A 23,803-nucleotide genomic window follows, 5' to 3' on the forward strand; every position below is an offset into this window, starting at 1 on the left:
GATCCAATATTCTTAGCTACCAAATAAGGTTTTGGAGCATTATAATAGTTTCAGATTGGACAGTTCCTGAATAACTTCTAATCCCTATGAATCATAATGAAATACTAGCTATTCTTCTTGACATCATTGCAATTTTAGATGTGTTTTATAGTAGGGAATAAGCAAAAGATATATTCTCGAAGGTGTAGGGCAGTCTTGGGGTAGTTAAAATCACATGTACTTATTATTTTGCTAGGTTCTTATGGAGTTTCCCATGGGATCATCGTGCAGAATAAGCAGATAATTAATTTTTGAAATGGCCGGCACGGTCAGGTGGGTTAAGGCGTTCGACTTCTAATCTAAGGGTCGCGGCTTCGAATCTCCGTCGCACCAAATATGCTCTCCTTTTCAGTCGTGGGAGCGTTATAATGTAACGGTCAATTCCACTATTCGTTGGTAAAAGAGTTGCCCAAGAGTTGGCGGTGGGTGATGATGACTAGCTGCCTTCCCTGTAGTCTTACACTGCTAAATTAGGGACGGCTATCGCAGATAGCCCTCGAGTAGCTTTGCGCGAAATTCAAAAACAAACAAAAATTTTTTTTAAAGATGTGTGTGTGTTTGTGTTTTCTTATACCAAGGCCACATCAGGCTATTTGCTGAGTCCACCGAGGGGAATTGAATCCCTGATTTTAGTGTTGTAAATCCGTAGACCTACCGCTGTACTAGCGGGAGACATTTTTTAAAGTTGAGTTTAGCGTCTGTCAGTCAAAAACTCCCTACTTACCCACATTATCCATTTCATAATAATAATATAATGTAATAATTAAAAGTATATAGTTTTAATCTAGGAAAATAGTGAGGCATATTTAAATAACACGTTTAAGTTTTCTATTTTGTTATTTTTTTAACGATCAAACTGCACATCTTTTTTGTTTTGTTTTTTATTGTCAAAGTAATTTGTCACCTGGTGGGAAGTTCAAAAAATTGAATTATCCCGCTAAATCAGTATGGAGGCAAAAGCAAATGAGAGTAATCGAGAGGAAGATACCGCTAATAAAAGAATAGAAGCGTTGATTACAAGTCAACGTTACTTTGATATCATGTGTAAGATTGTGGAAAATGAAGTTAGCAAAGCTGTTAGCACTACTTCACTATTACCGGACCAGAAATCATATTTTGAAAAACGATTTAATGAGGTAAGCCAAATACAAAATTATACTTTCAGTTATAACTATTTATGAACTAAAACACGTTACAACTTACAACTGTTATGTACTTTTAATTTTTCAAATTCAATTCATTTGTACAAATTATGGGACCATTTCCAATTCAAGATTTACACAGTAAGTGAATAGCTGTCACAGAAGATGATTCCTACCCTGCCAAAATTCTGTCCTAGTCCTACCATACTCACCAAAGTAATAATTAACTCAATCAAATTATGTTTAAGTAAGTTTCCAAATCTTAATCTGTTCTCATATACAGCCTTTCCATCCCAGGCATCTTCCTACTCCTAGTTATAGTGATGACCTTTCTCTGAACCGTTTTTCTTATGATTCAATATACTTTCTAAACTAATGCACGCAAATCTGAACATATTTCTCCAAATATGGCCCAACCAATGGCAGTTACTTTAAAAAAAAAGTTCAAATTTGCTTTAAACCAAACCCATTATTTTAGTATAGAAAATTAAAAAGTCGGAACTTTGAAAATACCTCTCTGATAAACAGGGATCTTAACTTTTGAGAAGTCTGTGTAAAGACAAGAAATGTAGTAATCAAGTAAGTTAATCATGAGGCATTTTTGCAAAGAAATAACTGCATAAATTTTATCCTGTGATAAAAAATATGAAGGGTATGCAATGGCTTTGCCATGTGGTAATTCATTTGAAGTTGTTAAAACATTTATAGTTCCACTGAATGAAGAATTTTACTCTTTCCCTGGGAACCAGTAATAAGAAATATTAAAATTACATAATTGGAAAATTTCATGTATTGAAAGAAGTAGTATAGCCATAACTGGCTTCTACAGGTATTTCAATGAGGACTTTCATTTAAAGTGGTCAAATAGTTATAAAATTTATTACCTATATGATATTTACAACTTAAATTGTGACCACAAAAAAAATCTCAAATTTGATTTTAGTGTGACATGAGTTTTTTAAATGGGCAATTTACCAATTGTATGTGTTACTATTAATGCTGAAATTGAATTAAGATTTTTATTTTTTAATTTCACTGCTATCAATTCAACATCTAAAGCTATGCAAAAGGTACACATGCACACAGTTAATCCATCATTTTATTTTTACTGAATGATCAAAGCCCCATGAAGAATATCAACAGTGATTTCAGTTGGTGCCATAAAGAATATTTATTGCCACCTCCTGAGTATGAAAAAAGATAATGTGTCAACAACTTTAATTTGTTCAACAATCTCAAATGCCTCAGTTAGGTCCCCTCCAATTCTTTTTTTCAAATGAAAATTTCAGAATCTTAATTAGTTTTCATATGACAACCTCTCAATCCCAGGCATCATCCTATTCTTTGTGACTGTCCTCTGCATCTTTTTTTCTGATGATTCAATATACTTTCTAAATTAAGTCACCCAAGACTGAGCGTAATCCTCCAAATGTGGCCTAAACAGTAATAGGTACATAAAAAATAAATAAAAAAATCAAGTTTGTTTCACTTTGGTCCATGCTTAATATACCTGTCTGCATCTTACCTTTTATAACTTGTTATGGTATTTTCTTCTCTACATCTCTCTGAGCCTCTCTACTAAAGTCCTGAGGGTTTTTCTGTGAATACTTTTTCTCTTCTTTCCTTTGTACTAGCTTGTTTGTCATCTTCAGCTCCAGTTTTGCATGCATGGTTTCCATGGTTTCTCTGTGGTTGTGATCTTCAAGGTTGTGATGCAGGTTTTGGCTTGGGTCAGTTTACCTTTGATTTATCTTTGGGATTTATGTATGACCCCATTTTTGCGGTAATATGTTTTAACACAATCCTGGAAACACTATACACATGGGTAGCACTGGTCCAATTATATTCTACCCTTACCAATATTATTGCATGTTTGTCACAGTTGAAGCTTAAGCTTCCCCTTTCCAACCCTTACCTGTCCATTCTTTGTGGGGTGCCTATCGTTTTTTTGAACCATGCACCTCATGTTGCTAACAGTACTGGTGACTAACCAATGGATTCTGGGTTGGTGGGATCTCAGCTTGCTGATGTCTTTCTCTGCTCAGATTCCTTTATTGAAGATCAATGGGTTTCAAAGGATTTGTGATTTCCCTTTTTCCTTTCCTTCCTTCCTCCTCGATATCCTGTGACCAGTCAGTGTCTGTTAGAAGCTGTTCGAAAATCGCTATCTCAGCAGGCCCAAAAGCTTGTTCTCCGTCCTTCAACAGGTTTGTATTCCTGATGTTTTGTTATTCCCAAGAAAATTGGGGACTGGAGGCTGATCATAGTTTTATTTCACCTCATCACTTCATGTACCTGCCCCAGTTCAATAAAAAGTCTGTTTCTCACCTTGGGATAGGCATTTTCTCCTGGTTTATGGATGACACCAATGCTTAACTGCACATACCTATACCAAATTAAGCTCATTTCTATCTTCAGTTTGTCCATTTCTAGGTGGTTTATCGATTTTGAACCCTACCACTTGACTTGCTTCATCTCCTTATGTTTTCTGCCAGATGGTCTGGACTCTTGCTCAATGTCTTAGTGTTCTGAGGTTAAGCCTTCACTATTACATGGACAAATGGCTTCTTCTGGCTCATTCCAAACCAGAATTGACCAGCTATTCTTAGCAGACACTGAAACAGAAACTCCTTTCAGTGGCTACTCAAGTAGGCTGGTTAATGAAACTGGGGAAGTCCTTGCTCAGACCTACTCAATGTCTTATCTATTTGGGGTTCCTTCTCAACACTCATATCAATTAGGCCCTGCTTTCTTCTTTAAAACATTGTTATATGGAATTGTTAGTTTGCCATGCCTTCTTGGTTCTATTGCTTTTGAGGATGTGGTCTTCAGTGACATCACTGGTCTCTTTCAGTTATGCCTAAATGAGATCCCTTCAGTGGGCTCTTCATGATCAACAGAACCTTGCACATAATCATCTTTCTACTCCCATTACCATTTCTTTTACTCTGATAGTCTACCTGCTTTGACAATTGGACAAGGCCCATACATCAGTGACTGTCCCACTTTCTTCCTTGCATCTGGCTCAACATCAATATATGGACCCAACCCTGCAGGACTGGAGCACATGGTTCAACTTCCAGGAAACTTTGGGCTGTTGGATGGTGGACAAAAGTGCTTGGTAGTTGATTGACTTCTCAGCTGAGCAGGATTCTTCTGAGTGGTTACTCCATCATCAGATATTTTATTGACCTAGGTAATCACTCCTGTCATGTTCCAATTCTCCATTTTCTGGTCTCTGACACCTCAACCAGTAGCTCTGGATGTGGATATCCTTAACCTGAATTTGTTTCACTTCTTTCCACATATTTGCTCTCCTCTTTGCCTTTTTCCAACTGACTTAGCATTGATTTAAGACATTCCCTTTTGTATCCTGTTGATAGTACATTTTTGACCAGATCATTGTTATTATCATCACTTTTTCTGACTGGTATCCAGGGTATTTCTTCCACCATGTCTGTAACTTATGCTCCATCCTCATATGCCTCTTCTTCAATCATATGTCATCCCTTCATCTATACATGTGAAATTTGTTCAGTCCCTTTCTACACTCTTTAGAGTATTGTAGAAATAAGCCAACACCAGCTTTTTAAGTTAGGTTTCACAGTAACCCATTACATTTTCTTAAGTAAAAGGGGCCTGTGGCACCCTCATTAACATAGATTCTTTTCCCAATCTTTGAGTTGAGCATGAGAGATCTGTACCACTCTCAGATCTTAACTGCTGGAAAAGTTTACTTGGATAATTCCTCACTAGTTGTGCAGTTCCTCTGAGAAATCTAAGTGGGCCACACAGTGTGATGGGAAGTAGGGCAGGGGTGTTCGTGTCAGTGTAATGCAGGTGAATTTATACAGGCTCAAGTGGATTGTATTCTCTTTTTTAACAATTTTGAGAGTGTACTATTTTTTAATTAAATGGCTCAATAACTTCTCAAGCTTTACATAATCTTTGAAAAATTAGAAATAAAGTAAATAAAATGAACATGCTTTAATCACCCCAAAACCTGAAAAAAGGAATAAAAATCTGTTTTTTCTGGGGATTTAATGTTGGATTTAAAGTAAAACAAATTACTTGGCTAGTTATTAAATGAAACAAAGTGATAAAAATTATTATTCTTGATTTTAAACATGTTTTTGAAAAGTTGAATACCAAAATTAATAGTCTTCCTGTTAAATTAAAATGTCTTTTTCAGGTTTTTCCTTTATGATGAAGCAAAGAAAGCTTTGCTTGTTTTTATAGGAAACCCAAAGGGTTTATTTTCAATAACTTCTTGAGAACATTTTAATAAAATAGAGCTGATACAACTAACTTTATCTTATACAATTGTTTTCTTCGTTTTATTATGTTAAAAGGAAGTGAGATAATTAAGTATAGTGTTTGTCAGCTACTTTGTGATGAGGGTATTTTTTAACACTTTGTTTTGTTAATTAAGGTAAAAAATAATTTATATTGTAAATTGACTTAAGTACTATTTTAATATAAATATATGTCAACATATAAAACAATAGATAAAGTCATGGGTAGTTAATGTGTATTAATTGCAATCATTTATCTTAACTTTCAAAGCAAATAATTGCTATTTAATTTTTTCCCACTAGCAAATTCAGGAGTGCTGCTGTGAACAATGTTCTTCTATATAAAATTCACTCCAACTGCATCATAATTATTTCATGTATGGAATGTTAATTAATACTTGAAATTCAACATATATCTATGCATATGTATAAATTTTTGAATCATGTTTTCTTTCAAATATTTTTGAATATCAAAGCACATGCTTGGAACACTATTTTTGCTTTAATTATTTCACTAAAGGTGAAAGGTACTTCATTTGGAAAGAAATTGGTGTATTTAGGCTCACTATAAGCTCTTGGATCAACAAAATCTGTAGTTTCCCACTGCTGATAAATACCCTGTACTAAAAAAACGTTTTCTGTTCAAAACTGGTATGCATGCTAATTGTCTTGGCAAAGCAATAAAAAAAGTTGAAGCTGTGGTCTCAGTAAACCCATTTCTTGATACTTGGTCTGGATTTATCATGTAGCTGAAATAGGAATCACAACAATGACATGGAACTTGGATATGAAACATATTAATCAGCAGGTTGCTAGATTACTAAATTAATTCAGGCCTTCCATAGTGATATTTCCAGATTTATAACTGGTTTATTGGTCAATGATATTGATAAAAAGTGCCATGTACTTAACATTTATCAGGCTTTACATCACTTTTTTGTTTTATTTTGCTGGAAGGTTTTTAAACATTCTAGTCAACACAACTCGTTAAACTTTTCAATGGGTCAAGCATGGCCTTGTGGATAGGATATTTAGACTGCAAATGTAAGGGTTTATGGTTTGTGGCCTCTTGTCAAAAACTTTCCTGAACACTTGTACTATGGATATGCTGTAAGAGGGATGGTAAAATTCTACTATTAAGCAGTTGACTAATAACCTTTTGAATATAATTTCAAAATTAGGGAAACAATTTTAATTTTTTTTAAATTAATATAAATGTACATCATAAATATTAGTATTATATATTTTTAATGAAAATGTTTCTTTTTTTCAATATGCTTTCAATTATTTATTTTAGCAATCATTGCATTGGTAAAAAAAATAGTTTCACCAAAGCAAATGGAACTGTTTTTATTTTTGATTGTTTTTAGTAAAGTGGATAGGTTGAGTGTTCTTGTGTAATGTAGTCTCTTGTTAAATAAAATTCTGTTTTGAAGATATTTCAGGCAGCCATTTCAGGAAATATCACATTAGGATTTTCAACACAAAGCAAGGAAAGCAGCAGCAGTAACACTGTGATCAAACAAGACAAAAGGAGATATTTGAATGAAATTCTTCTTCCAAAATGGGAAAGAACATTGGTGAAAACTACTTTTAAAAGAAAATATTATCCAAAAGAATGTGCAAGGCTGCTGCATCTCAGGTTAAAGAAAGAAAAAAAACAGTTGGTGAGTACTTTGAAAATCTTGAATAATTTGATGCCCACATTGCAGTTGAAAACTGAATTTAATCATTACATTACTAGAATATATTTTTATTCAGTTTTATTAAGATAAATTTGTCAACAGTTTTGTGCAGGTGTTCCTTATTTGGTTAGTTAATATTCTTGTGAACAGGATTTTAAATATCATAAACTAATTAATATCCATTGCAGGATAATTTTACACCACAGTGGTCAATAATACTCATTTGACCCTGTTTCTTATAATTTCTCCTTTGGAGTATGGGTCATTCTCAGGTTGAAGAGTGGTACAGAAGTTTGTGCAAGTTAGTTTGAACCAGGTTACATCTCTTCTCATGATTATCTATAAGAGGAATGATCACTGATGTAGGTTACCTAGGATTGTTGAACATTGGCCTAGGAACCTTTTATCTAACTTACAGTACGGTTCTATATTGTGCCCATTTTTTTTCTGGAAGAGCTATTAAATTATTCCATTATTTTTGCTTCAATCTTCATCACATGTAAAAGTTTCTCTCTGCATTTCATACAACCAGTGAAATTCTATAATATATACTTGAAAGATAGCCAGCAATCACAAAAAACCAGCAGCAAAATGTTCTGTGTGTAAGAATATAGAAGAAAATATTTTGTTCTTGAACTTGCTTTTGCTATTTGTGTTCAGTTTGTTTTTGCATGAAACACTTCCTGAACTTATATTGCAGATACTACTACTACTCACCTATATCACATGAGTACACCTAAGTGCTATATATACTTAATTTGAAAGCATATAAAATTGTGGTTGGTACCATTTGTGGTGAGAAATTTTAATTCCAATTTTCCTAAATCTAAACATGGTCCCTTTTTAGTTTTGTCAATATTGATGTATACAGTTTTTGTTATTTTTACAAAATATTAAATTATTTTAATGTTAGGATATTAAAAATTGTGTTGAATATCTTATAAAGTACAGAAGTTTTTGTCAGGTTTGATTTGTAAATTTAATATTCAACTCATGTTTCTCAAGTAACATTTTCATATAATTTATTCTAAATATTTTGAACTTGAATAACTTCTGCAAATTAGTGTGTAATGAAGTCTGATGGTCAAAATTTGTAATTGTTATTACTTACCTTCATATTATGACTGTTCTCTAAACAGCAATAATGTTTATTATTTATGCAGCTTTTATGCACTCCAGAACTATATTTTGAACAAATAGGTAAAAAAAAAAGAGTAATAGAAAGTAGGGATCCTTGGCTATTCATAGAATCTGTGTAAGAAGTATCCAGAAACAGAATAAATGCTAAAATAAAAGGTACACAAACAAGTGTCATTTTACTTGTTTGTACACTTTTTATTGCAACATTTATTGTGTTTTGGATATTTCTTGTAGTATATTACATTTTAGTATATTATTTGTATGTATGTGTATGATATAAACAACAGTTTAAATGGTTAGTTTTTTGCTTAGAAATTCAATAGGGTAGTTTTTCAGCATGTGAAATATTTGGAATAAAAACTTGTTCATCTCTATAAGTAAGCACTACCATATTTGGTAGTTATCCTTTCAAGGTATTGATTATAATGAAATACATAATTTCACAGTTGCTAAAGTGTATTAATGAGTTTGGAAATAATTATTAAATTACAAGTTAACACTGACAGATTTAACTCTACAAGAAAAATGTTTATATGAAGCTTTCATGTACTCTTCATGCTGGAATTTGTTATTAGTCAGTTAAGAATGAAGTGTTGAAATGTATTACTGTAGTGTTTTTTGCCACGCCAAATTTAAACAAAGTAGATTCATAGATGAAGAAGGAATGTGTCATCTTTTCACATTGATGAATAGCTAATTTGTGACAAATAGACAGGTCTGTTTTATCAGATATTGTGTGATTTCACATAGACATACTTGTGCTGTGAAGGAATGGAGTATAGTTTTGTAACTTTTTAAGTTTATGGAAAAATGAATTGAACAAAGGACATTCATTTTGTTAGAGAAGTTATCTAAGTCATATTGTATTAAAATACATTTAAGAACAAAATGATAACCATAAAGCGTAAATAATGGGCATTTTCATGGGATGGATAAACAAAGTAAACATAAAATTACTAATTAAGATGTTTAACTCAGATCTTTGTATGTGTAGAGAGGGAGAGAAGAAAGATGTGTTTTAAATTGATAACTCTAAAGTCATGTTTATAAAATAAAAGAAATGACTTGTACAAGAGGAATGTTACTATTGCTGAGGTTAAAGCTAGCAGTTCTGAAGTCTACCAGTTGAAATATTCAATTTTAGGATTAGGGCCATTGTCACTTTTTATGATGTTCTAAATATCAGGTTGTCCCCCAAGTAATGCCCAAAAATTTAATTCAGAAAGTGCATCATCATTTCTGTCTTTGTGGAAGGCTTTAATGATTAAAATATGTAGTTGGATATGTATAAAAATGTTCAGTCATAAAAGAAACTAACCCAACTCCACCTTTTCAGATCATTAATCAAATAAACCCTTATGAAGATGGATGTGTCTAAGGAGCACATTAGGCATATCATGCTTTGAGTTTAAAAAGGCAATAGTGCAGCAGAAACTACACAAAACATTCAAGGTGTTTATGGTGCAGAATATCTCAATGAAAGAAAATGTTGAAGGTGGTTTGAAAAGTTCAGATCAGGTGACTACAGCTTAAGTGATGCGCCACATTCATGTCGTCCTGTTAAGTTTGATGAAGATTGTGCTGTAGTAATTGAAGAACTAGCATAGAAGCTTATTTCAACCCATTCAACAGTTCACCATCATCTGCAACAGCTTGGAAAGGTGTCAAAACTTGGAAAATGGGTCCTCTATGATGTGACAGAAGCCAACCTTAGAGTTAGAGTGGACATTTGCACTTCTCTGCACTCTCAGGAATATAACCCACCTTTTTTGGACAGGTTAGTAACTGGAGATGAAAAATGGATATTTTGTAAAAATGTTAAATGCTGCAGACAATGTCTCTGTGCAGGTAAACTGGCTAAAGCACAGCCCAAAATGGATCTCCACCTTAGGAAAGTCTTGTGTAGTATTTTGTGGGATATTATTGGTGTAATCCACTTTGAGTTACTGCCACTCAATGTAAGGATTACATCAGACTTCTATTTCAACAGTTAGAATGCTTGAATGTTGCACTGAAAGAAAAGAGGCCAGCTTTGATCAATTGTAAAGACGTTGTGTAGCACCAGGATAATGCACGACCCCATACAACAAGGATCACATCTGCAAAGATTGAAGAGCTAGACTGAAAAAAACTTCCACATCTTCCTTATTCTCCAGATCTTGCCCAATCAGATTATCATCTATTCCAATGTTTGCAGAACTGGAAAAGAGCTTGGAACACATGAATATATTAAAACTACTCTCTCTACATTTTTTCTCCAGACCCCAAGAATTTTATAGAAGTGGCATTCAGAAGCTTGTGAATCATTGGCAGGAAGTAATTAATAATAATGGAACATGCATTATTAAATAAAAACATTAAAAATGTTTAAAATCCTTTCTCTTTTTCTGAACCTAAAATTGGACATTACTTAAGGGATGTCCTGATATTTCATGTTATTATTTAACAAAATATGACAGTCTATAAGAAAAGTTGCAAAAATGAGTTGTAAATGTCATGCTAGGTTTTAAACTTTTATTTCAACTGTGAGGAAAATATGATGTAATTACTATGCAATATAAAACCTGAGATGATATTGTTAAGAACAAATGTTTCATCTACATGTGTATTCAGCAAAATGCCTTTTGCACAACTAGGTTTTTCATTTTGTTTACATTCTTATTTTGTTTTTACACTATGGTGACTGTGGTACAAATTGATGTGAAAGCCAGAATATTTTGTTCTTGTTTTGCAAAAGTTACCACCTAGTCATTTGGTAGATTACAGTATTGTAACTGTAAAAATAGTTTTGAAAGAAACTGTGTTTATGACTAATATAGTTTCACAGACTACCTTGTAAAATTCACTTCAGTACCTAATATCTACTTTTAAATCCTATTTACAATAGTTCATTCTCAGAATAAAGACTTCTATATTTGAATTTGTATCAAAATGTTATTTTTATTTTGTTACAGTTAGTGAAAGAAGCAGTTCAGAATGGTGCTCTTTTTAGTTCTTTGCCCTCTGAAAGCTTTCCAGAGTCTATAAAGGACACAATACGAACTACAGCTAAGAACTTGAACTCTTTCACAATGGTAAGCTTATTTTTTTATCCAGTTGTATACCAATGATTTAATAGAGTTTGCTTTAGCTCAATACCAATTCATCATAGGCTAGGAATTAAAACTTTTATTTGTATTTTAATCCAATGTATAAAGGTGTGGGTGAAAATGGATATGTCACAGTTTTTACAGTTACTTCTGATACATTCTTTCTGGGATGGATAAACAAAGTAGGCATTAAATTACTAATGAAAATGTTTAAATCCAGAAGATCTTTACATGTTCACAAAATAGACAAAGAAATGATTTGTACAAGAGGAGTGCTACTCTTAGGTCAATTCATAAAAATATTAGTATGGATAAACAGAAAAATATTTACATGGATAAGGAGGAATAAAGGTGTGGGTGAAAAGGGGTATGTCACAACCTTTACAGTTACTCCTACAAAAGGATGGATATACAAAGTAGTTATTAAATTACTGCTGAAAATTTTTAACTCAGAAAGATCTTTACATGGATAAGAAGAGATAAAGGAAAGATGTGCTTTAGATTGAGAACTCTAAAGTCATGTTCATAAAATAGACAGTGAAATAACTTGTACAAGGAATTAAAAATTTTATGTTGTGTTAATCCTATGTGCAAAGGTGTGAGTGAAAATGGGTTTGTCACAATTTTTACCGAGATGAATAACCATGTTCAGAAAACAGGTGAGGGCTATTCATTATCCATCTCTTTCCCTGAATTTTATCCATTATTCAGTCCACTGAATGCCAGATCCTTCTCATTGCACCTTTTTAGCCTGCTCAACTTTGTTTTTTACCATTTATTCTCCACTTCCATTATCATTTCTGCTGTTCCCATTTCTCCCATTCCAATCAATTCTTTTCCTCTATAATCCTCTCCCTTTCATTTTATTCCTTTCCTCAACTCCATCCGTCTTGTCCTGTGCCCCTTCCTCATTGAAACCTCACTCTTGTTCTCCATGTATGATTTGAACCTTCTTTTGAACCCTTGGCCACCTGTTCCTTGTACCATTTGTTTCTTGAGTAATATTTTTTTTTGGCCTGTAGTTGTCTTAGGTCAGATGTTTTCACCCTCAAATATTATGTTCTTCATCACTGTACATATGTTCTCCTGTATCCAAATTGCAGTTTATTCCCAAAACATCAGTAGCTCATGAAGGTGATGTCACATTCACCCCTATTTTTTTACCTTCATTTCCCATTTTTATTCCTGCTCTGATTTGGATTGTTTGCTTATTTCTGTTCATGTTTTTTTTTTTTTTTTTTTTGCAAGGCCTTTTTCCATTGTTCTCAGTCCAGTTTTTTTATCTGTTGAAACCCTTCCTCTCTTGATAATATTTCCTTTACTTCCCTTAAGGAGTTGATTCACTGGCTTATCAGATTGGCTTATCCTTCCTTGTCTTCCACTTTCCATTGTCTTTTTACATGCATCTTCTTATCAGATCTGGCATCTCTCCCTCTCTGCCCTTTCAGTTCTCCACTTGAGAACATAATTCAGATTGGTGGATGGACCACACCTAATGCATCAATCTTCCATTACTTCTTGATGACAAGAAACCCGCTTAAATAAAAATGTATCTCAGAACAGCTGGTGTGAGTATTAACACTTTTACGAATAAAGCAGAGAACAATGTTTCAATCTTCCTAGGTCATCTTCAGTGTTAATACCCATTCAGCATTGCAAGTCAAATAAATATAACATAATCATAGGAAACACTTAGATACTAAGTAGGGAAACATGTATAAACAAACATAAAATCAAAGAAGCCCTACATAAACCAATATAAAGGAACACCTTTATACCTATACTGAATAATAACCTAACATCTAACTACACTGCCCCTACAATTTCTTTGTTAACTTGAAACTGATCTAGGAAGGTTGAACCATTGTTCTCTGCTTTATTGGTAAAAGTGTTAATACCCATACCAGCCATTCTGAGATACAATCTTCCATTACCTTAATCATTTAACTGACACCTTCTCATCTGAATACTGCGTATTGCTTGTTGCCATTCTCCATACTTTGGTTCAACTAGGAGTAAGTTTATATTTCTTTATCTTTCAGAGTCTGTCATTTATGTGTTGGATCTCACTCTGTGACAAATGGTGCCTGTCCAGGTATACTAGTTCATAAATCTACATTGACTAGCTTCTCTGGTCTGTAACATCCACTAATAGGTTTATACTCATAATGTTTTGTGTCATAACTATGTCCATTTTAGACCATACTAACTAATGGGCTACCACAAGTAAAAGAGTGTTGGAATAGCTGTCTGTCTGTCTATCCTGGCTGAATAAAGTCAGACCAGCCTGTTTTTAAAAATGCAGCTCATAGCTGCTGTGGCAATGGACCATGGGGACATTCAGTTGAGAGTAGTAGTTCTGTCAGTATAGTTAGTATGAACCATTCTCTTATCACATACCAGATGAAAAATACCCATTGCTGCTTGGTTAATGACTGGAGATGATTCACCAAATGTCAGTTCACACCACTCTGGTTTGTTTCCTGAGTAGTCTGGTGGTAAATTGGAGCTGAATCAACCAACATAACTCCTTGTACATGTGACTGGTATGGAGCCCTCATCAGGTATGGACTGGACAGTATATTCATAATGCCACCTTGTTTTGGATTTAAGTGAACCACCATGTTGTATTCCCTGTTCTGTTGTTGCCCAGATATCAGTTTTCTGGTTGGCTTGGTTTCAGTTGTGTACTAGGTTGTGTACATGTGCTTTGACTGGGTTGGCAGGATGAAAGTCATTTTCCATCCTGCCTTCTTGTCTTGAGGTTCAAATATTAAGAACCTTACCCTACTATGAACCAGATAAATACCTGATGCTTACTGGTTTTGGACTAAATTGACCCACAGATTACAATCTGTTTGATGTGCTGTAGCCACTCTGTACCATTTGACATGTCCAAATTCAGTATGGATGTACTTTCTAGCAACATGTACTTTCACAATGGTCAAAGAGTATACCTGCTTCAGATGTGGTGCAGTCTCTCATGAATGTGTTCCTCTATAGAAGAGATATCACACTCCGTGGACTCTGTTTCTAGAAGCTTTCCAAAGATGCTTCTTTGTTGTTTAACCCTTAAATGGCAGCCATCATCAGTTGATAATACAGGCTGAAAACATTAGTTGGCAACTCCCTCATACCATAGTGACTGTATGCACTCAAATTGTTGTGCCTGAGTCATTTTCTCAGTGTAAATCATGGAGCAGAAAAAGAAGGGTGTGGTAGTTAAAGGAATGAAGTGAAAATGTTTTTCATCAAAAGACAAAATTGAAGTATTAGCATGTGATAATTATTTCAATGAAGAAGAAAACTTTTCAGTTTTCATCATCATCACATTCAATTGTTTCAAGCTCTGAACATGATTTAGATAGTGAATGAGAATCCATTGGTTCCCAATGGGTAGGTGTCACAATTCTGACCTGTTTATTCATTCTTGTGACAGTAGAAATGTTGGATTCAGATAAATTTAGGCTTATGGATTAATCTAAAGAAAATGAATTTTTTTACTGCTATATTTAATCAAAGTATAATGAGTTATATTGTGCAAGAAACAAACAGATGAGTTTTGCAAATTCTTGAATTCTGAAGAAAATTAAAGTAACACTCCCTCTACTTCATGACGTAAGAAATTGGAAGATACAACTATTGAGGAAATGTACACTTTTTTTGCTCTGGTGATGCATGTACCATGTGTAAAAAAGTGTGTGTTGGCTGATTATTGGAAGAATGATTCCCTTACAGGAACTTCAAAATACTTTATTCAAGATCAATTGAGGGAGATTCTTAGGTATTTGCACTTTGCAAATAACGAAGAACCAAATGCAAGAAATTGATTATGGAAAGTTCAAGAAGTGTTTGCAATGGTGAGGAATAAAACCAAGGATTCTTTTGTTCTTTTCAAGGGTTGCATTGTTTTCAAGACATACATTCCAAGCAAGCTCCATAGATTTGGAATAAATATTTTTGTATTATGTGATTGTGAGACACGAAATGTAATAGATATGACAGTCTATTCTGTGAATGGTGTAGATGTCCCGAAAGATTCACGATGAAGATTTTCAAGATCAGTTGTCAAGCAACTGGTGAAATACTACCTTGGAAAATGTCATACATACTGATAATTATCATATATAAGTCTGGAATTATGCAACTTTCTCTGACAATAAGACTGGTTTTTGTGGAACAGTTACAACTAATTGGAAGAACATGCCTAAATTTGCACCTCTGAAGAAGAGAGTTGTTGAGACCAAGAAGCATGGGTAAATGGTGAAATGAAAAACAGTGGAAAGGATGATTACAAAACTTAACAACCAATAATGAAACCTGATATGGTTTTAGATTATACTATCAATATGAGACTAGTTGAGAAAAGTGACATGCAAATTGGACAAATTGATTGCCTTCATAAATGTGTAAAGTGGTACAAAAAGTTCTTTTTTCACCTAATTGATATCTTGACTTTTAATTCTTATAAAATATATCCAGTAAAAACTGGCAAAAAGCCATCAATGAGGCAGTTTAGTTACATTGTAATTTACCAATTATTGGAAAGGTGTGGAAGAGTGACAAGACCTTTCCCAGGAAGACATAGCTCTACTATTCCTGATAGACTTGTTGGAAAAGAAGCATTTTCTTAGCATCTTAGAGAGCATTCCATCCTCAGGAACTAGAAATGTGCACAAAGACTGTCACATGTGTATGCATACAACAATAAAAAAAAAGCAAAAGATGGTGACTACCTGGTGTAAAGAATGTAAAATAGCACTGTGCATTGGAGAATGTTTTCATGATTTTCATATCCTAAAAATATTTGAACTTGTAATAAATAAGTCTTTATTGTTCTTTTCTTTTCCTTTCATGTTTTGTTCAAAATTCATAATAAAAATACTAAAAATTATGTTTAAGAAATTTTTTCCCCTAATTTTTTACATCTGTGATGAACTGCTACTACAACATTCCTGCTGTTTAAGGGTTTATCTCTGAGTGGAGATTGCATTCCATGGTATAGAGGGAGTCACCTGTACAGAAAGAGTGTGTTTATGGAATATTATTGCATGCTACACTGCAGTTGTACCACATTTAAATACATAGGTAGGTGGGAGTACTAAGGCTAGGAGCAAGTGAAAAATGTGTGAATATAGATGTAGTGCAGACGAAAAAAACCTTTGTAAATGGATGCATCTATCAGAAATACTTTTTCAATTTAGGAAAATTATAGCATTCAAAATTTAGTTACCCAACTTTATTATTAATGTATGTTAATGAACTTTTTTTTCCATTTTATGGGTTTCAGAAAGTTCACCACTTATGTACACCAATTATAATTGTTGATAGAGAAGAATTTAGAACCTTTCTCACTCTTTATTGTCCCTTGGTGGGATAGTGGTAAGTCTTTGGATTGACAATGTTAAAAATCAAAGGCTCAGTTTCCATTGATGGGCACAGCATATAGCCTGATGTGACTTTGCTATAAGAAAACACACACATACACACAATCTTTATTTTCTAAGATGTATTTAGATTTGTTACAACAATCATAGAAGTTCTTTCCAACTCTTTATGCTTGTGAAATCATTTATTTACCCAAACTTATTTGTCTATAGTACATGATTATAATCAATAGAAAATATATTTTGTGAACTCTGTGATTATCTTAGTCTATTTTAGTGTAAGGTGCTATTTCTCAAGTAAATTTTGTAGAGCGAAGACCAAAAGTCAGTGCCTTGGTAACTAATGAAAAGTTTCTGATCCTTTTATAGGCCAGTTAGAAAGTCATTTAAGTTGTAGTAGTTTTGGGGCATGCTGTTTCACTGTTTGAATTATTGTTTGTGTTTTAAAATATTTGAAAACTACATAAATTACTTTTGAACAACCAACTTAATATGAGAAACATAGGATTAGTGAAGATGGATCCTAAAATAATTGCTAATTTTATTTTTATTTATTGACATATTTTTGGAACAAATGTAACCTAACTTAAAATTTAAAAACATATTAGATAATATAAAAACTTTAAGAAATAAATATTTGTCTCAAGGAATGTGTGGGGAACATGCATTAAAATGCTGTGTAGTGTAACCTGAGATTTTGTTTACCCTCAGCTTTTCACATTCCTTCTGAGTGACTTATTGCTATTTGTGGTAGCTAGGAAAAGATCAAAGAACAGTAAAGCAACAGAATTAAAAAAAATTGATGTAAACTGTTAAAAAGTCTAAGAAAGTTTTGGGTAAGTAATTGCAGTTGTCTGGTTTGTTTAATTTGAAAGCTATCCAAGGCTATTTGCACTAGCCACCTTAAATTTAGCAGTGATAAACTAAAGGAAGGACAGGTAATCAACATCACCCACTTATAACTCTTGTGTTACTCTTACCAATGATAATGGGGTTGACTGTCACCTTATAACACTGCCATGGCTGAAAAGGTGAGCATGTTCATTAACAGGGATTTAAACAAGTTAAGTGCTCTAACCACTAGGCTATCTATTTTCTGTTACAATCTGCAATCATTCAAGAAAGAAAAAAAGAAGTAATTTAGATTTTTTGTGGCTTAGTGAAACAGGTTAATCAAACAGACTTGAGTCCAGGTGGTATTAAGGTAGAGAAAATATAAATTTTTGCTGAAAATAACTGACATTAACTTAGGAGGTTCTAGAGGTTATGTAAATGAAGTAGGAAGAATGTAAGATGAAAGAGTTGTTTTTTTTCATTCATAGCATGAAAATCATCTTTCTCTCAGTCTCTTCAGACGTACTAAACTGAAGTAAACTCACACATGAATCTTGTTTACAACATACTTTTAATGTTTACCAAAAGCTTACCAACTTTTGTGAAGATATGTTAAGTCAACTCAGAATTACAGAATTTATAGTTAACACTCTCCAGTATGGGCTTAATCCAATAGATCGACTCTATGCTACACTTAGGGTTAAATTAATTAATCATAATAAGATAAATCCACAATGCCCAGAACTGAGAAGAATAAAATAAGATAACAATAATTTTTCTTTACACACACACACACACACACACACAGCACCATCTTTGATGCATTACAGTTGTCTGTGTGATTGATCACCTAAGTCTAATTATTAATTTGTCACTTATTACTGTCCTCTGGTAGGACAGCACTAAGTCTATAGACTTACACGACTAGCATCAGGGTTCAGTTTCCCTCACTGGACACAGCAGATAGCCTAAAGTGACTTTGCTGTAAAGAACACAAATGCACATAGTTTTATTACTAGATACTAATTAGTTTATATTAGTAATTAATATTTAGTAATAAGAAAAATAAAGACTGTGTGTGGTGGTGTAGGCTAACAATTATAACAACAATAATAATATCCAGTTGCCACAATCTTAAAATAATCACTTAATACAATACTATATTTCATCAGTGTTTCAAGTGTAAAAAGGCAATAAAATTTATAGTTAATGTTTGAACTTTTAACTACATTTAGTACTTATCTTGTTTTTGAAAACTGGGGTAAAAAAGTACTTTTGAGTTATTGGAATGCAATTTCCAAACTGACAAATAAAATTGTGACATAAATTACCAAATGCACTTTGTGTTATGTTTGTGTGTGTGTGTAAATGATGCTGAAGTAAAACAATTTTTTTTAAATGTGATCACAAATCAGAGTTAATTATTACTTTTAAATTGTAGGATACACACAGAGTAGGAAACATAACCTTTAGAAATGTTTTCTTAAATTTCCAAGTGCTGAATGGAATACTTAGCTTGTACTTGTAGTTAAATTAAGACAATCAAAAATATATTGTAATAACATTCAATTTTTTGTTTGTCCTGAACATGCAAATTAATCTTATTACTTAAATGTACAGTCTGTGCACTTGAATTTAGCTGATGTAAACAAAAGGCAGGTACAAATATAGATCAGTAAACATTAACAAAGGCTTTAAAAAGATGTAATGTTAAATTGTACAATAATGTTATAAGTTTATTAATTGATTGTATTTAGTAGGTACAAAAGTTACAGTTTTAACTTATCTCGAATATAGGCTGTACTTACTAATGGCCAAACTGTTGTTAGGCTTAAGAGAAGTGGACTTGTAAATTTTGGTGTTTGCAATTAGAATTCTTTTGTATTATTCTACAACCTATTTATGAATAACTATTATTATAATAAAGATATTAATTTGACCTTGAACATTTTACAAGTTTGTGCTAGTGTAGAATTCTTCTATTCAACCTAATGTTTTGACTATAAGCCTTTATCAAAGACTATTCTATATATAGAAGAATAATGGGAAGCAGAACGTCCCAAATAAATACATGATAGTGTGCAACAGTGAGATGATGTAATAGTTTTGGAATACCAAGACAGTGCAATAAATGTAATAGATATTTAGTTTTGATTGGCAAGAAGAATTACATTTTTAAAAGAGTACTTATATCACTAATGCAGTTAGTAGGACAGTCAAAACGTCATTTTAATGAAAAATAAAGTAAATTTTCTGTCTCACTCATATATGTATACGTGAAAGAGTAAGTAAGTTAATTGGGTTAGTATACTGAAAATACATCCTAAACTTATCTGACCATCTTTTTACAATTCCAAAACAAATAAACTATACATAATTAAAAATAATCATATACAGACATATAGAGAGAAAGAGAGTAAGAAAATTATCTTGGTTTATGTGTTTAACAATAGTAGTCTTAAGACAGAAAAAGGAGAAATGTAAATTACAGAAAATGTTGGTCAAAATAATATAAAACAATAGCAGCTAGCAATATAATAAATAAGTAAATATATATATTTTTAATTATATTAAATCTTTAAGTCATTCTCTTTTATCTATTTCTCATTTTGTTTCTTTTTAGAATGTCCAAAGCAAGATAGACAAAGCTGATCGCCTTCTTAGGTCAAAGCAAATTTTGAACAAGATTAAAAATTGTAAGACTGATGCACTTGTGTTTAAGGAGAGTAGAACAAGTAATTCACAAACATTGTCATCTGTTATGAGAGGAAAGCAATTAATTGTTAGAGGTTTTGAACCTCTATTCCAACAGTAATTTTTATTCAGTAGTTTATTAAAAATAATTTGTAATTTGTCTTTTGTTTCATTCCAAAAAATTGCTAAAGGTGACAAATTACCTGAACCTTACTTGTTTGGTAAAGTACGGCAAACTCGAATATTAAAGTGAAAAATTTTGAGAATCTGGTTTCAAAAATGTTAACTCATTGTTTTCATTTTGTAAAAGTAGATGAAACTAAACATTCTTTTGACAAACTTCCTCACCTAATAATACGTTTCCTTGGGCAGCATTCTCTTTCATCAACAAATAGGGATGAGATTACATTGAAACTATAGCCCTAATTTGGCAAGGAAGTTTTTTTTGTTCTTGGTTTTATTCAAATGTTTAACATTACAAAAATCACAGGTTTTGTAAATAATTCTCAAATGTTACAAGCTACTTGTGCATCAGTAATTAATAAAGAATATCAAACTCTTTGTTTTATTGAAAGAAATGTTTTTTTCAACATTGAAGTTATAATTTGTATATTTACTATCTATGGAAAATTTGTAAATACAAAGCACTGTATATTATTAATTGTTAATGTTTCATCATATTATATGACATGATAAAGATTATTTTCTCATGTAAATGCCGAAGTACAGAATATTAAGGTTACCCCAATATCATTCAAAATGAGGATTATTGCATGTATGTTTTGAATTTAGTTATTTCTCAAAAATACATTATAAAATCTTATTCAGCTATAATGATGTATATTAAAATTGTATGAAATTTTTATCTGTGTGGCACATTTTTCTAACTTTTGTGAAAGTGAAGTGGGGTTGATTTTGGATTTGCCATTAATGATGTTAAGGAAAAGATATTCCTTTTCATTTGCTAATGAGAGAGAGATGACTTGATGATTGGTAGTTGAGGTTAGAGAAATCTGTATGAGTTGTATGTTTTTTGATATAGTATAGCAAGAAAAAAGTGAATGACAAAGGAAAGGAAGATAATGGTATGGTTTCCTTTAAATGAGAGGCCTTTTTGTGTCCATGGTTTCAGAAAATTTGTAAATATGTAAACTTGAAATGTGCATTATAAAGTAACTTAGGATGAACTCACACTGAATAAAAATCAGCCAGTTGAATTTAATTCTAAATCAAAATGCATATTTTAATAAATCATAACTGTACATATTGTACATTATGAATGTCTTTATTAGTTGGGTCTTTTTTGTTGTTTTGCAGTCTAGTTTTTTTTCATCTATGATTTTATGTATTATTATTATTATTTTCTTCTTTTATAACTTGAACCAGAATATGGTAATATTTTTTTTGTTAAGTGTAAAAGTATTCAGAATTGCAAGTTTTGTGAATAATAAAGGTTTAAATTGCAAGTTTTGTAGTGGTTGTGTTAAGTTACTGAAACAGATGTAATTAAATTTAAGTGCTATGAAGGGTTTAATAGAATAATTAAACAAAGGTAATGTATTGTGATTTAATTTCATTTTCATATTGAGACAAGCTAATATTGGTTATTGGAACCTATCAGATAATATTTGAAAATATCATGTCTTTGAATTATGATAGGACAGGTTGTAGGATAGAGAAATAATGTTCAGATTTATCCAGAAAAAAGATACTATCATTCCAATACAATAACTAACCATAACCTTTGTACATAGAGAACTATTTTCCTATTGAAGTCATGCTACCTGTCAGAGATTTGCGTACCACCAGCCTGTTAACTCCACCCCCTCTAAAATTCACATAAAAACACGTGAATTTGGTCTATTACATTATGATGTATCATGCAGTTAAACATTTTACCAGCAAAAGTGGACATATTTTCTTGCAGAGATCTTCCCTCTGTGCACAAAAATCCTCATTCTTGTGGCACAGTTGTGTCAAGATGTATTTGTACTTACTGATTTGTGATTTTTTTTATCAATTATCAAATTTTAATTTGATGTAGTTTAACTTTGATCCTGCTATTTTATGCCACATCTATCTTGCATTATCAGGTAACATAATGAAGTTCTATTTAGATATAATTTATGCCTCTGTAATGTGGAACTCATGGTATTTAATGTTTAGACATCATTCATTGGTTTTTAACATGTCTGTGTAGAATGTATCATTCAGATCTAATTCATTATTTCTTAGCTTATACTCAGACCTTTCTCCTTTCTCTACTATCGCTTGAATCCACCAGCTTATATGTTTTATGCATGCTGCTTTGGAGGGTAAATTATTGTATGCTTTCTCAAGTTTCCTTTCTTTAACTTTTCTACATCCAATTTCTGTAACCCACTTATTTCTCACGGTCCACATATGGACTACCACACTTTTTCATCACCAACTATTTGTATTTCCTGTCTGTTATGTTTATATCAAATATCAAATTTACAGTGACAACACAGAAGGTAATAATTTTTTCATGAAATGAAATACTTATATCAGCAGTTATTAGAAATAAATCTTTATCTTGTGATTTGGGTGTAGTTGAACTAAACACTCCAGCATCTCCCTAAAAATTGGTGGTTTAAAGAGTGCTTATATACTTGAAGAATAAGGTTGTTATGCATGACTTTACCCAGGAAAGGCTTAAATTAGCTTGTGACAAAATAAAATTTATTATGATGTTAATATTGACAAGACTGATTTCATTGAGGTAACATAATACTGCTGAAAACTTATTGCCATAAAAAAGGAAAATTTCAAAGATAAGCAGGTATTGTGAAGGTGCATATTTTATATTGAGTTACATGGCTTACTTAATCCTGAAGGACAGGTAGTCTGAGCCAAAGGTCATCCTCCATGATTGTCTTTGGAAGTATGTCAATGAGAGAACTTGAATTTGGATAACGTCAGAAAAGAATTTGCTAGCAAAAAGAAGATCTTCAGAAGAGTCCAGGGTTCTTTCCTAATATCCACATAAAACAATAAACTAATCTATCTACACACCAAGTGTTGTTGGTGTATTTCTTCTCTGAATGGTACTGTATGCAAAGGGGATAGCCTCTTGTCCATTATTGTCACTTGCTGTCCTGTAACTGGGGAAGTTCTTCCCAGGTAAGACTGTGATTGGTTCAATCTTTTGTAACTCTCTGAAAGTTGATTTTTGGAAAGAATCCTGGACTGTTTAGATTATAAGGTTACAGAGCCTTTAGCAAACAAACATCTAATTTAAACTATTAAAATACAGCTTGCAAACTACCCATTTATGGATTGTAAGGTGTATTTTAATTGTTTAAATTAGATGTTTATTTGCTAAAGGCTCTTTGACTTTATGATCTAAACATTTTGTATTGCATATAAGAAATAAATAAGACACAAATATGCAAAGCAGTAAACTAATGAGTAATCAGTTTATTAGTTAGTCAGTGAGATGGTGGAAGTGTTGCATCTATTTAGTTGTAAGTTTAT

At 32.4% G+C, this 23,803-nt stretch overlaps 1 protein-coding gene across 1 annotated transcript; it reads left to right on the forward strand.

Moving 5' to 3' along the window:
- The first annotated feature begins 957 nt into the window (after nt 1-957).
- Nucleotides 958-21,630, forward strand: LOC143226102 (uncharacterized). Its single transcript, XM_076456607.1, has 4 exons — nt 958-1,175; nt 6,913-7,143; nt 11,256-11,375; nt 20,235-21,630. Exons 1-4 carry the CDS (start codon nt 987-989, stop codon nt 20,424-20,426), a joined length of 732 nt encoding a protein of 243 aa, XP_076312722.1. The 5' UTR covers nt 958-986; the 3' UTR covers nt 20,427-21,630.
- The last annotated feature ends 2,173 nt before the right edge of the window (nt 21,631-23,803 follow it).

The sequence above is a fragment of the Tachypleus tridentatus genome, chromosome 9 (assembly GCF_004210375.1).
Source record: "Tachypleus tridentatus isolate NWPU-2018 chromosome 9, ASM421037v1, whole genome shotgun sequence".
Taxonomy (NCBI): Eukaryota; Metazoa; Arthropoda; class Merostomata; order Xiphosura; family Limulidae; genus Tachypleus; species Tachypleus tridentatus.